The 13222-nt window shown below is 40.0% G+C and overlaps 2 protein-coding genes across 6 annotated transcripts; one reads left to right on the top strand and one right to left on the bottom strand.

Moving 5' to 3' along the window:
• Positions 1-103: 103 nt before the first annotated feature.
• On the top strand, positions 104-5789 carry LOC118437132. Of its 5 annotated transcripts, none has more exons than XM_035855939.1 (3): positions 104-1708; positions 1786-1902; positions 1989-5789. In XM_035855939.1, the coding sequence occupies exon 3, from the start codon at positions 3652-3654 to the stop codon at positions 4720-4722; it is 1071 nt and encodes a 356-aa protein (XP_035711832.1). In that variant the 5' UTR covers positions 104-1708; positions 1786-1902; positions 1989-3651; the 3' UTR covers positions 4723-5789. The 5 variants fall into 5 exon arrangements, with proteins under 5 accessions (XP_035711832.1, XP_035711830.1, XP_035711831.1 ...); XM_035855937.1 differs by having other exon boundaries at positions 1783-1882; XM_035855938.1 differs by having other exon boundaries at positions 1783-1882; positions 1980-5789.
• A 38-nt stretch (positions 5790-5827) lies between these two features.
• On the bottom strand, positions 5828-9047 carry LOC118437124. Its single transcript, XM_035855922.1, has 8 exons — positions 8984-9047; positions 8817-8920; positions 8541-8607; positions 8217-8449; positions 7424-7719; positions 7215-7352; positions 6697-7038; positions 5828-6212 (listed from the first exon to the last, which is right to left on the bottom strand). The coding sequence occupies exons 1-8, from the start codon at positions 9045-9047 to the stop codon at positions 5828-5830; spliced, it is 1629 nt and encodes a 542-aa protein (XP_035711815.1).
• Between the last annotated feature and the right edge of the window lie 4175 nt (positions 9048-13222).

Here is a 13222-nt window from a genome sequence, read left to right as displayed (position 1 = left end):
AAAAATGAGTAATTAATTAAATTATTCATTCATTCTTCATAAATATTCTGCACATTTTTACGAAGTTAATAAGTATGTGCATATTTAATATTTATTGGTTAAAATTCAGACTTAAAAAATATTCACTCATTCCTCACGAACTACTTGAACAATGAATGAATAATTTAGTCATCCTTTAGAAAACCAATGAATCAAATTAATGTGAACATTTACATATTATATAATTCGTTCCCCTGATGCCGATCTGGTCTTGTTTTCCCAGACAGAGAGTAGTTTAGGTAATTTATCTAATGGACGGCAAAATAGATGCAGTGCCACTAAAAACTCGTTTCTACCCGGTGAATGGGTTTGAAAGCGGATTCGTTGTTGAAAATGACACGAATCGTCTCGGAATTCTTACAAAAGTACCTGAAACAAGTTAAAAAATCCGTTGGTTAGCCTACATTTTAAAAATTTTGATCGAAACAAGCTACTTATTAAAGTTGCTTTTTGGCGTCATAGTGCCAATGAATTGTTTATTTTTCAGCGAAATACGTATGTATGTATGAGATGTAAATTGTTGTATGTACTTGAACAACTTGTTTCTTATGCGTCAATGGGTTTGTTTCACGGGCTTGGCGTCATGGAAATGATATGAACAAAGTAATCTAGCACAAATAATTCGGCTAAGAGTATGTACCTTAAACTCGACAAAAAACCGTCATTTTATGTACTCACATTTATGTATGTATATCTGAATATTTCAGCCATAAGATGCTCAAATAGATAGTAACTAGGAAGTCGGTCAGTTTGGCGAAAATCTTTCGCCATAAAAAATCCTATTTGGCGAAAAACATTCCAAACAAATACATCTTCTATCTATATTATAAACTGGAAATGTTTGTCTGCAACGGAAGTGAAAGTAATTTTCCGTGACGGAAGTGAAAGTGGAGAAAGTTTCATTTGCTATACATACTTGCCAACAGACACTTCCAGCTAATAATATAGATCCAATAAAAAAATAATTCGGTGAAATTATGAACAATCCTACTTAATTTTCACTAAAATCAAATAAGCCCGTCGCCCGACGGGAGACGGGCTTATACGCTAGTAAATAATGCTTTTAGGCTTTCCAATATTTTATATTGGATGCAGGAAGGCCTAAGGAAAATCAACTACCCCCGTGTAATTTAACGCAAATCTCATTTTCCCCCAACAAAAATTAAATATCCAAAATGAATAATATCAACGCAATTGAACTTGACTCATCCCATAAAGCCATATCCTTACCATATCATTAGTATTTATGGTTGGGATACCAAGGAGCGAATCAAATTTTGGGTAAAGTAAAATTTTCTTGATATTAATGGATACTGTTCATTTATTTTTTTCGTGATTTGGTTTACGTTGTGCATTACTTTCTGTGTTCATTCCTAATTAATAATTTAATTTGAAATTTTAATTTTGCAGTAGTTTCTTGCCCTTTACAAATTTTTAAACTGTTTTTTTTCTATTTACTCAATTGATGATTGTCGCCTATTTTAGTTTGAGTAACGTAACGCAGGACTTTGACCCCTCTACCCGCCTCGTAACGTAATTTATTAACGGTCCCTTATACATAGGTATGAAAGTCTGGTTTGATAGTTAATATTAAGAGGACAGTTTCTATTTTTTAAGAGGAGCGTAAAATTCATTCCAAGATTTATTCACATGCATGCTTTGACTAAGGGTAAGTTAATAACATTATCGAGTTTATCCTTAGTACAAATTTCACATTTTCAACAACTATTTATCATTACATAGTAGTTCTTCATCCCTTACGTCAGTTGGCAGGATATTTGGCAGAGTATTAGTCTCCGGCGCCGCCGGCAGCTTCCGCATCTTCAGACCTCGGCCAATTTTGGTATGGAAATATATTGTAAGGTGGGTACCTTGATCCCCACCCCCAGCCCCACCCCCCGCGAGACCGGGGGATAGCTAAATACATAAACGAAATAAAGTAATCGCAGGTGACGGTGTTTTTAATTTCCGAAATATGAAATGTCTTACCATCCTCCATAAATCATGAGGGGGAAATTACTCTGCCGGGCCGTTCGTGTTTTTGGGGGTATCATTACTAACTTTGCATTTCGATGAGTCAGATAAGATGGGGGACTTGAAAATTTTGGGGGTAAAACATCCTCACTTATTGGGACCGATAAGACGAGTGGGATGGATGACAGGATAAATAATTTCAGAATCTGTGTAATAAAATATGTATGTATGTGTCAAGTATAAATTAAATTATTCAAGAGATAAAGATTTCAAATTATTTGATAAAAAAATGATTATAATAAGAGTACCAAATCAATAATTATGTAATTAAGAAATAGGTATGTGCATATGTGAGGATGAAATTATCGTTCGATTTGAGGTGCAAATTGTTCTTTCATTATTTCTAAATGTGTGCTATGCATACCAAGAGGTAAAACATTTTCAATAGTGCACTCTAAATAAAAATTGGTTAAGTTTACTCAAAGTTGGAAAAAAGAGGATGGCACAACTAAAAGGTGAATTTTGCTCAATGTTGGGTAAAGTTCACCTTTTGGCTGTGTTATCCTCTATTTCACCCAAGCTTGAGTAAATTTTACTCATTTGTATTTAGTACGTACAATGCGCATAATTTGCAGGTAAAAATTCGTTACTGGCATGATACAACAAAGTTATCAGAGATGGTTAAATAAAATGCAATTAATTAAATCTACGTAAACCCTTAGAAATATTTAGTTTTACCCTTGATTTCTAAACACTCACCAGCATGATTTTTGTGGATTTTGCAATTCTTAAAAATGTTCCCATTCTTAACGATATAATTTAGGTATGGGTGTAATACGTCTTCCCACCCTGAGGATGACAGTCATACTAAAGACAAACATGGAACAAAAGTAGGGTTTTCGGTCAACAATCGGCATGCACATAAAAGTTGTTTTAAACCATTTTCATACATATGTACATACATATACATATATTCAACGAGATACGGCGGGATACAATCCTGAACATTATCCATGAAAGGTTCCCCTCAATGTTTCGTTTTGTGTCACAGGCTTATTCCTCGCCTTCTCAGCTATTTTATGGGAACACACCCATCTCCTCCCGCCGCGGGGCCCAACAAGGAGATCCGACAGGTTCCGCACTCTTCGCCCTTGTCGTCCAGCCCATTGTCCTTGCAATCGAGGCAGAACTTAACCTTTGGTATTTGGACGATGCCACTATAGCGGACACCCCAGAAAAAGGGTTAATCGCGCTGGACACCATTATCCGCATGGGCGAGGAAGTTGGTCTTCGCCTGAACACCGCCAAGTGTGAAGTGGGCGTGCTAGGGGCGGACGAACATTCCGCCTTGAAATTTTGGAGCGTTTTAGTCGGGCAGCACCGGGAATACAGGAGATTTCCCCCGAAGCCGCCGTACTCCTGGGTGCTCCTCTCACCGACGAGTCGATCGAGGCTGTATTTGGGGTGAAAACCGAACAATTAGCTACACTTGGGGCCCGACTTCTCGAGCTCTCCTCCCACTCTGTTTTTTTCCTGCTTCGGGCATCCATATCGACGCCCCGCTTGATATATTTTCTTCGCTGTGCCCCCACTTGGCGAAGATTTGACGCCCTCGCCCTCTATGACTCCAAACTAAAGATGTCGATGGAGGGGATTCTCAACTGTTCCCTTTCCCCGCAATCATGGCTTCATTCCTCCCTTCCGGTCAGTGAAGGTGGCCTGGGGGTCAGGCATGCTGTAGACGTGGCGATTCCGTGCTTCTTAGCGTCCGCTTACAGCGCCCTGCCCCTCGTTGAGCGCCTACTTCCGCCATACCTACATGGCACCGACACCGCACAGCAGGAAGGAGAACAGAGGTGGAACCCCATGGGACCGGCGGAACTCCCCCCGCTCGATGTCAGGGGCATTCAGGCCACATGGGAGAAGCCTCAACAGGAAGCCGCCATCAATCACCTCAAAAATGGTGCACCAACACCGGAGGATAAAGCCCGCCTCCTTGCTATTGGACAACCGCATGTGGGGGCGTGGCTTAATGCCATCCCTTCGCCACAACTTGGGACGCTACTCCCAAATGAGACTTTCCGTGTCGCTTGTGCCCTTCGTCTTGGTTGTGACGTCTGCCATCCTCACAAATGTCCATGTGGAGCGGAGGTCACATCAAAGGGCTATCATGGCTTAAAGTGCAAGAGGAGTGCAGGTCGTTATTCGCGACACACCGCTGCCAATGACGTGATTTCGAGAGCGCTCCGATCTGCCGGAGCCCCAGCCATCAAAGAGCCACCAGGTTGCTCTCGACAAGACGGGAAGCGCCCTGACGGCCTAGTACTAATCCCTTGGGCGAGAGGGAGACCCATGGTATGGGATTTCACATGTTCGGACACCTTCGCACCATCCTACCTCCCTCAAACCCGCATTCATCCTGGTGCGGCAGCCGAGAAGGCGGAGGACGCCAAAAATAAGAAATGTGAATTTCTGCAGGACAGATTCCTTTTTGTACCTGTAGCCATTGAAACCATTGGAGTGTGGGGCAAGGAGGTTCTGTCCCTTATTAAGGAAATCGGATCAAGGATCACGATCGTCACAGAGGAGAAGAGGGCAACAGCGTTTCTTTTACAGAGGATGAGTATTGCAGTGCAGCGTGGAAATGTTGCTGCAATTTTGGGATCTCTTCCAGCCGGACGAGAGCTGGATGAGATATTTTTACTATAAGACGACGGAGTAGGTTAAGGTTTTTTTAAAATTTCAGATAGGGACGATTTTGTAAGACGCTGGTCGTTTAGCTTTTTTAAAAGAATATAAGATGTAACAATAAGTACCATACTCTGCGATACAATTCATACTCTTAATGAATAATATATATTTATGTAGGTATGCAATACATTTACATACATACATATTTATGTACGTACGGCAGAGATGAATCAGGTATAAATACAGCTTATGACTAGTGCGAGTTGTACATACTCGTTTACATACATAGGTATGTAAATGAGTACACTGTAAATAAATGAATATATAAGAGTTGTGCTACATAACTTCACCCAAGGTTGAGTAAAAAAAAAATAGGAAGACACAACAATCAGGGTATGCTACCCCGGATTTTTGGGGTATTGTGGTTTTGCGGGTTTTGGTGGGTTTTGGGGTAGCAAATTTGAGCAATACCCACGGGTAGTCGGGGTAGTGGGGGTTTTTAAATTTTATAAAGTGTGGTAACATAGCTTTACTAGCAATTCTAAATTAATTAGTTAATTAGTTATGAAAATTAAATTAATAAGCGGCTTTGTCGAGAAATTACAGAAAAAGCCGTTTTTCAAACCTAGTACATGAGACAGACTCAGTTTACCCCAATAACCCCGATTACCCCGACTACCCCGACTACCCGCAGAACCCAGGTAAAACCCCTGGGTATGGGTTTTCAATAGCAAAACCCCGGGGTTTTCCTTACCCTGACAACAATTTGGTAAAATTAACAGAACCGATTTTACTAAACTGTATGGAAATTTTGTACAAGTTGGACACATGGCTAACTTTATGCACTTGTGGCGCTCATAACTTGATGAATTTGGCACCTTGACAAGTACTAAGCCAAATGTTGTTTCGAAAGACTTGCTACTAAAAACATGGTCAAAGATTAATCTGGGCTGAACACAGTTGGAGTCCCCATTGCAAGTCTAACTTGCGGCAAATGAATAAAAAGCGTAATTTATATGCACAAACATTTATTTTCAAATTTTAAATCCGTGAATAATAAATGAAAAATTATTTAAAGTTTGAAATGAATAAGTTTTGAATGAATTTCCTGAAATTCATGATCTCAGTAACCATCCATCAAACTCCAAAGCATTCTCGTATTCCCGGAATCGCAGGCAAAAGTTTGAATCCACGATCCCTCTCCCGCATTGTGGGGCATTGCACATCGCCCCGTAACCTTGTGCACCAGGAGGAAGTTGGCGCCACCCACGCTTCTAAATTCCCACCCTTGCCACGTATTATCACTGCATCGGTCCGTCCAAATAGCGTCGCCATCCCGATAACCCGTGTATAAACATCGATCACCACTCTCCGTGTTTCCCGCCTCGGTAAAAGGCGTGGCTAATCTCTTATCACCTGGTCCATCCCGGATTTCAATGGAATTGAGAGGTGTTCGATCCCTGGACGACGGGCAACGAATCATCTTGGCAGGAATCATGTGACCAAACCTGTTCAAAATATGATTTAAATTCAAAAGTCAATCATTCTGATTTTGGGAAGAAAGGGTTTCATCCATTTTCATTTTCGTTCATTCCTTAATATTCATTCATTCACGCATTCATTCAATCATTCATTTATATTTATTCGTTCATATTCATTCATATTCATTCATTCATATTCATTCATATTCATTCCTTCATTCATTCATATTTATTCAATCATTCATTAATTCATTCATTCATTCATTCATATTCTTTCAGGTTTTCATTCACATCCATATTTCATTTCATTTCACTTCATTGGGCCTGATTCCTTACTACACCTAGTGCATTAAGCATTCAGTAAAAAATGAAAGGAGCATGTCCTTCATCGGATAAAAGGGAATTTACCATTCGTTTATATTAAAATGAAGGAAAATTTGCACTCTTTCACTATCATAATCAAGCATACATACATATGAAAGAATATGAATAGGTGTGCATTTGCCCTAACCGATCCGGTGTCCCGATACAAGTTCCATCTCCCTGATTTCGGATAAGTTTCCCTTCTGGGCGACACCTCCCCCGGAAACAGCGACCCGTTCCTCTCCCGCATACCGCGTTTTCCACCAGCGAATTTAGATAATAATGGGTCGAAACCGTGTTTGAAGCGTCACGCCGCTTGCACCGCAGTTCTTTACACTCGAAGATGTCCTCGTCAGCAATCCAACTGTCCGACGAGAGCAGTTTCTTGCAAAGATCGTCCATTGTGGGGGCCTTGGGGGAGGAGAAGTTAGGATCCATGGGGGTCGTTGAATAGCCGTCAATTCTTTTTAGACATGCGCCAGAGTCAGAACTAGAAATATATGAACGTGGTAAAGTGAGTGTTTTTTCTTGTATTTGTAGCCATAGATGTGCAGACACTGTGGACGACAGCAGGTGACGGACAATCTAGTCGACACGGTGACGGCCAATCTGGTCGACACCTTGCGGCGGACACACTGCATCCGCACATCTATGTTTGCAACATACTTGACAAATTTGGACATCCATCGATCACTACACTCCGAGAAAAAATAGCGGTTTCCACCGAGACGTGTATCCATGATGAAACCCCAGGGTACGTCGCCACAACTCGCGCCTTGGTCGTCGTCATGTGGGGCGCCAATTCTGTAAAGTTAAAACATGCGTTTCGATTCTTACTGTGCCCCCACTCAAAGTATGTTAATAGTTGTCCTTACGTGTGCGCTAACTCATGCGTCCCTGTCTTAATGCTTCCCCAATCTCCGACGTCGTTCCAGACGCATGTCCCGTAGTCCATTCTTAGACGGTCGTCTACCCAACAGGTCCCTCCAGCGTGCGCCAGTCCACCGAACCATTCCGCCCGACTGGCCGTCATCAATGGTGCTACGTCATGTTTTACCAGCCAACCGCGCTGCTCATACACCCAACTTTTGTAAAGGGTCAGGATTCGACCAAGTTCTGTTCGACCGTCGGATGCGCGCGCGTTTTCGATGAACGGCTGGGCTTGTGGGGACTAGGGGAGGATACCAAAACAGTAATTGGAGAGAAGCAACTTACAGAATATTTATGGATGAACTGTTAAAAATTATAGTACCCTTTCGTAAAGTAAATACACTTTGAATTCTACACTCTTAGAAAACTGGTATTAAGAAATTATGTATTACTGACCGGAGCACATATGCCATTCCGCCGGACACTGGTTACAACAGATATTACCGCTGAGGGCATAATCTTATGATAATGAAAAATTTCCCATTATCAGAAACAAACTGCTAATGTATCAATCCGGCCGGAAATTATTACCAAATCAATTCCAGCATAGAGTCAAACTGTGAATCTACCAGATTTTTAAGAGTGTATATTGTAAAAACTATACTAAATCCAGAGTAACGTATATCTGATAAAGAGTAAATTTTGCTCTGGTTTAGTATATTTAGTTAAGTCAAAAAGAATTAAGACTGCATTTTACTGCTCGAAAGGTAACGTCATTTTTAAGAGTGAGGGACATACTTCCATAATGAGGAGTCCATTAACTCGGATGGAGATGTCCGCACTGGGGAGGGTTTTGAACCGCATGTTCACATCCCAAAAGTAGACGGTGAGATAGTCCACGATTCTCTGATAGTTGTGGGAAAAAAGATCTCCGAAATCTTTATCCACGACGATCACAGCCTCGATAATTGCCGGGCCGGAAGCCTGTCTTGTTGAGGCTTTGGACGAAGAGAAATTCCGATCCACAAGCACTATTTTAGAATATTTATGTGCATAAAATTCAAATTAAGGAAATATTTATCCTTTGATGAAATTAGAACAAAATCCTTAAATAAATATTACCGTAATCCATTTTATGATTAGAATAATCCAATTTCGGTCCGTTGTAAACCATGGAATCTGTCAAATTCTGGGAAACAAATGAATTTACATATTTAGATGTGCAAAGTTGAAACTGAAAACTTTGTTACTAATTTCACTAATTGCCCTAGTAGCCCAGTGGTCAGAGCACTTGACATGAATTCAAGGGAGCCGTGGTTCGATTCCCGGCTGGGTAACAATTTTTGGTCTTGTTCGGGATTTTCGTATTTGATTCCTAAATGAAAACTTTCAATTTACCCGCTCAGGGTCAGCCCCTTCAGAGACCCAGCGTCTAACGACGGGATTCCCATTTTCATCCGCACCGACAATGTGAACCTGGAAGTCTGAGCTGAGCACGGTTTCTGAGGAAACGAAATTAAATAACTTAGGAAACTTTGTATTTTTCCTGATATTTAGATATTTACCTGGGGAACCGGCGACGCTCTGGTAGAACAGCATCGCTGTTATTGACAAGGTTAAAAAGCTCATTTTACACACAAGCGTGTAGGTAATATTTGAATAAATGTATTTAAGTAATGTGGAAAACTTTGGAGCAAAGAGTTTATATATTAGCTTCGATAATGCCGACTTATTGTGAAAAATTACTTATTCTGGAAAATTTCTAGTAGGAAAATAAATATAAAATTACATTCAGACGAAATATAATAGCCCATACATCAAATTGTCAAAGTTGCATGTGCGAAATGTAACAATGTACTTAAAAATGTGCAGAGTACACGTGTCAATTTAAATGTAGATTAGCAAAATATCTTAGCATAATTTCAAGGCCTGTGTAATGCACGTGTTAGGCCTCGCATCTCAGAAATTATTTATTGATCAATAAATAAGATGTCTGTCACATTCATTCATGGAGAGCACAATTAGCCAGATTTTTGATAAACGTCGTCATTTCATTGATTCGTGTTTGATGCAGAAGTTGACAAAACAAAGGTAACACATGATTTGTAAGGTTTACAATGACATTTTAGCTTTACTTAAGTGTATTATAATTATTTATATAGATCCCGGACTGAAGGCCACAATCATGTTAAGATGCATTATTGAGAGAAAAGCAAATTACCGACGGAGATAACAAAACAATACATATGTAGGTACTTTTACTAAATGTTTCCATCCTCCACATATGTATATATTGATTTATTAAATCGGTATCAGAAAACATTTTGAATTTGAAATGTTTAATGTTACAAGCTGTCGATATTCATACAGAATTTCTTCATCAGGCAAAAATATATGCATTGATAAACTAACAATGCGATGGTGTGAAGTGTAACTCTCCGATTTGGTTGAAATTTCGAAATTATGTGGTCCATGTCAGTCAGTTTGTGCGAAGGTCAGAATTTGGCAAAATATTTGAGGTCAAAGTTGAAAAACGGGCGATTTTTACCAGACGGAGTAAGCTAACTCAACTTCCATTCTCTTCCCGTGCTAAAAATTGCACATTTTTCAACTTTGACCTCAAATATTTTGTCAAATCCTGACCATCGCACAAACTGCCTCAAGAAATGTTGGTTGTATTGACATGGACCACTTAATTTCGAAATTTCAACCAATTCGGAGGGCTACACTTCACACCATCGCATGGTAAGTAAAATGTATGTCCATACACGTTTCTTCCTTCAAGATTATGTCACATATTTTTTTAATTTTCATAAATTTTCAATAGTATTAATTAGGTAAATATGTGGAAATCTGCTGTGAAGTTCCGTTTATGGGGGGGGGGTTCACTGCATTGATGGTGGTGGTGAGGCAGATGAGACGATCGTCGTCGTTGTTGTACATGGAAATAAATTGCGTCTTGGAGGCAAGGTGAGATTTGGTGAGACAAAGTCAGGACAGGTTTTATTGGCAAAGATCACCTCTTCACACTGCCCTTATTTTGGGAGTGTAAGACGGTTTCATTACTCGCATTTATTTTCATAATGTTTTCCTGACGGATGGAAATTTGGTGCGCGGATACAATTTATGAAGTTCAAATAACGCCTAATTTTCATCCGTGTTGATCATTTCATTTCCCCGTATTACGGCTCGCCGCACATTTTAATATGCGCCACATTGACCCAGGGACAAATTGACCCGATACCAAATATTCCAAACAGATACATTAATTGTTCTAATAATTACTATTAGTTTTTTGTAAAATTACTTATGTATAAAAATTTAAATCCTAAATTGGGTCAATATGGTGCCGGGTCAATTTGTCGTGGATCAATCTGACTGGGTCCAGGGTATTCCGACCCCGGGTTTTACTGGGTTGGGGTTTTGGGGTTTTACTGGGTTTTACTTGGTTGTAAATTAATAAAACCCGGCGGGTTTTACTATGTTAAAGGGGTTTACTGAGGTTTTACTGGGTTTTACTCGGGTTTTACTCAGTTTTATCTAAAATTCAAATAGATAAATCAGTAGAATCAGTTTGCAGGTGCATATCAACTCGAATTACGTACTCTGATTAATATTCAGTAAATTTCTATATTTATTTCGAATTTTTGTTTATGATCTGGAAATCATAATTTACAGCTTAAATTGGAGTTTGATCAAATTCGTGTTTTTCTTGTGTTCCTGGCATTTTGAATTGAAGTTTTTTGATAAATCTTGATAAAATTCATTAATATAACAAATTGACGTGACATTGTAAATTATGTTAGTTCACCCCAAACATTGAGTAAAACCCAGTAAAACCCAGTAAAACCCAGTAAAACCCAGTAAAACCCCAAAACCCAGTAAAACCCAGTAAAACCCCGGGGTGGTTGCTTTCAGAGTAAAACCCCGGGGTGGTTGCTTTCAGAGTAAAACCCCGGGTATTTTCCGAACCCTGACTGGGTCACTTTGACCTGCATCTCCCCAACGAGTGGGGAGTAAGGGGAGGGTAACAGGAGGGGGGTGCTATGTTCGAATTCACATCACCATTTGGCACTTCGTCCCCAGGTATTGGATCTGAGGTTCGAAACATGTCGTACGGTGGGTAACCTGGCCGTTGGAATCCCCACCCCCACCTACCAGCTAGACCTGGGGGGTAGCTGCATAAAATAAATAAAGTCTTAATACGCAGACTCTTACCAGGGAACCTTTTATCAAACTACACAAGGATAATTAACGAGTTGGACCAATAACCTAAGCCAAAAATTGGAGATCGACTGGCACTATTTTTTCCTTTCGATAACCCATTTGACGCAAAATATTTATTTGGCGGTATTCAGGACGGATAGATATTTCGTGTGAAGTGGCAAGTTCTTGGCTTGTAATTTACAATATTCAACTTTCTAGAAAATTGCCTTGCCTGCTTAATTTCCCCGGAAATCTTACAACAGTTTTTTTTTCGAATACTAAGTACAGAGACAACCTGAGAAATGTCTGCCAAACTTTCTGACAGTGTCGTTTTTTTTCATTTTAGAAATAAATCTTGTCTTACCATCCTCCATAAATCATGAGGGGATAGTTGCTCTGCCGGGCCGTGCGAATTTTTAAGGTTATCACTTATTTTGCGTTTCCATAATTGCCTAAATTATGGTTGACATATTTTGGTACGAAATTCTCACCGTTTAGCCCAATTAATACTGGCCACCAGGTCGTCGTAGGTCGAAGGGATTGTGGGTTCTGAACACTCCACCCTTAAAAACTTAACAAAAATGCAAATAAAAATAATGCACCAACCTAAAAATAATTTGTCCGCTTTTTTGGTGATCCGCACACAGTGCACCTGCCCTTGCTATACTCAGCATCATCATTCACGTATCCTATATACGAGCCCGGATCCATTCAAAGGCACTCGATAGTAAGAGCGCAGGTCGTCATTCGCGACACACCGCTGCCAATGACGTGATTTGGAGAGCGCTTCGATCTGCAGGAGAACCAGCTATCAAAGAGCCACCAGGATGTTCTCGACGAGACGGAAAACGCCCTGACGGCCTAACGTTAATCCCTTGGGCGAGAGGGTGACCCCTGGTATGGGATTTTACATGTTCGGACACCTTCGCACCATCTTATCTCCCTCAAACCTGCGTTTATCCTGGTGCGGCAACCATGAAGCAGTGCAGCGTGGAAATGTTGTCGCAGTTTTGGGATCTCTTCCAGCCGGACGAGAGCTGAATGAGATATTTTTACTTTAATATCGGCGAAAATATAGATTATGGTTTTTTTTTTAAATTTCAGATAGGGACGTTTTTGTAAGGCGCTAGTCGTTTAGCCTATTTTAATGTAAAATGTAAACTATATGCTCTGCTAATACAATTTAAACTTCAATGAATAAATTATACTAAGGATTTAGGCTTTATCAGTGACATATGTATGTAGCTAAAAGTTGACCACATTTTTCCATCATCTATTCACAAACAAAGAATAAGTATGAAATTTCTAAAGTTATTTATGAAAGCCAAAACCGGCTTCTATGAGCGAAATAAATGTATGTACGATTCATGTCGTCTTGAGCATATGTAAGAGTAATTAGTATTACCTTTGTCTCTGCAACGTCCGACCAATGTCATGTTATGGTCCAGCCAAAACTCGTACATTTAGACCATGCGTTTTGCGAAAAATAATATAATTGCCAATGCAAAAGTTTCCCATTATCACCAGGGCCATAATTAGATGGATTTCTCCATATACCCCATGTATTAAGCATGGGGTGAAAAATGAGTACCGAATAA

The sequence above is a fragment of the Folsomia candida genome, unplaced genomic scaffold (genome assembly GCF_002217175.1).
Source record: "Folsomia candida strain VU population unplaced genomic scaffold, ASM221717v1 Fcan01_Sc012, whole genome shotgun sequence".
In the NCBI taxonomy this organism is placed as follows: domain Eukaryota; kingdom Metazoa; phylum Arthropoda; class Collembola; order Entomobryomorpha; family Isotomidae; genus Folsomia; species Folsomia candida.
This window is presented reverse-complemented; position numbering and strand designations above follow the sequence as displayed.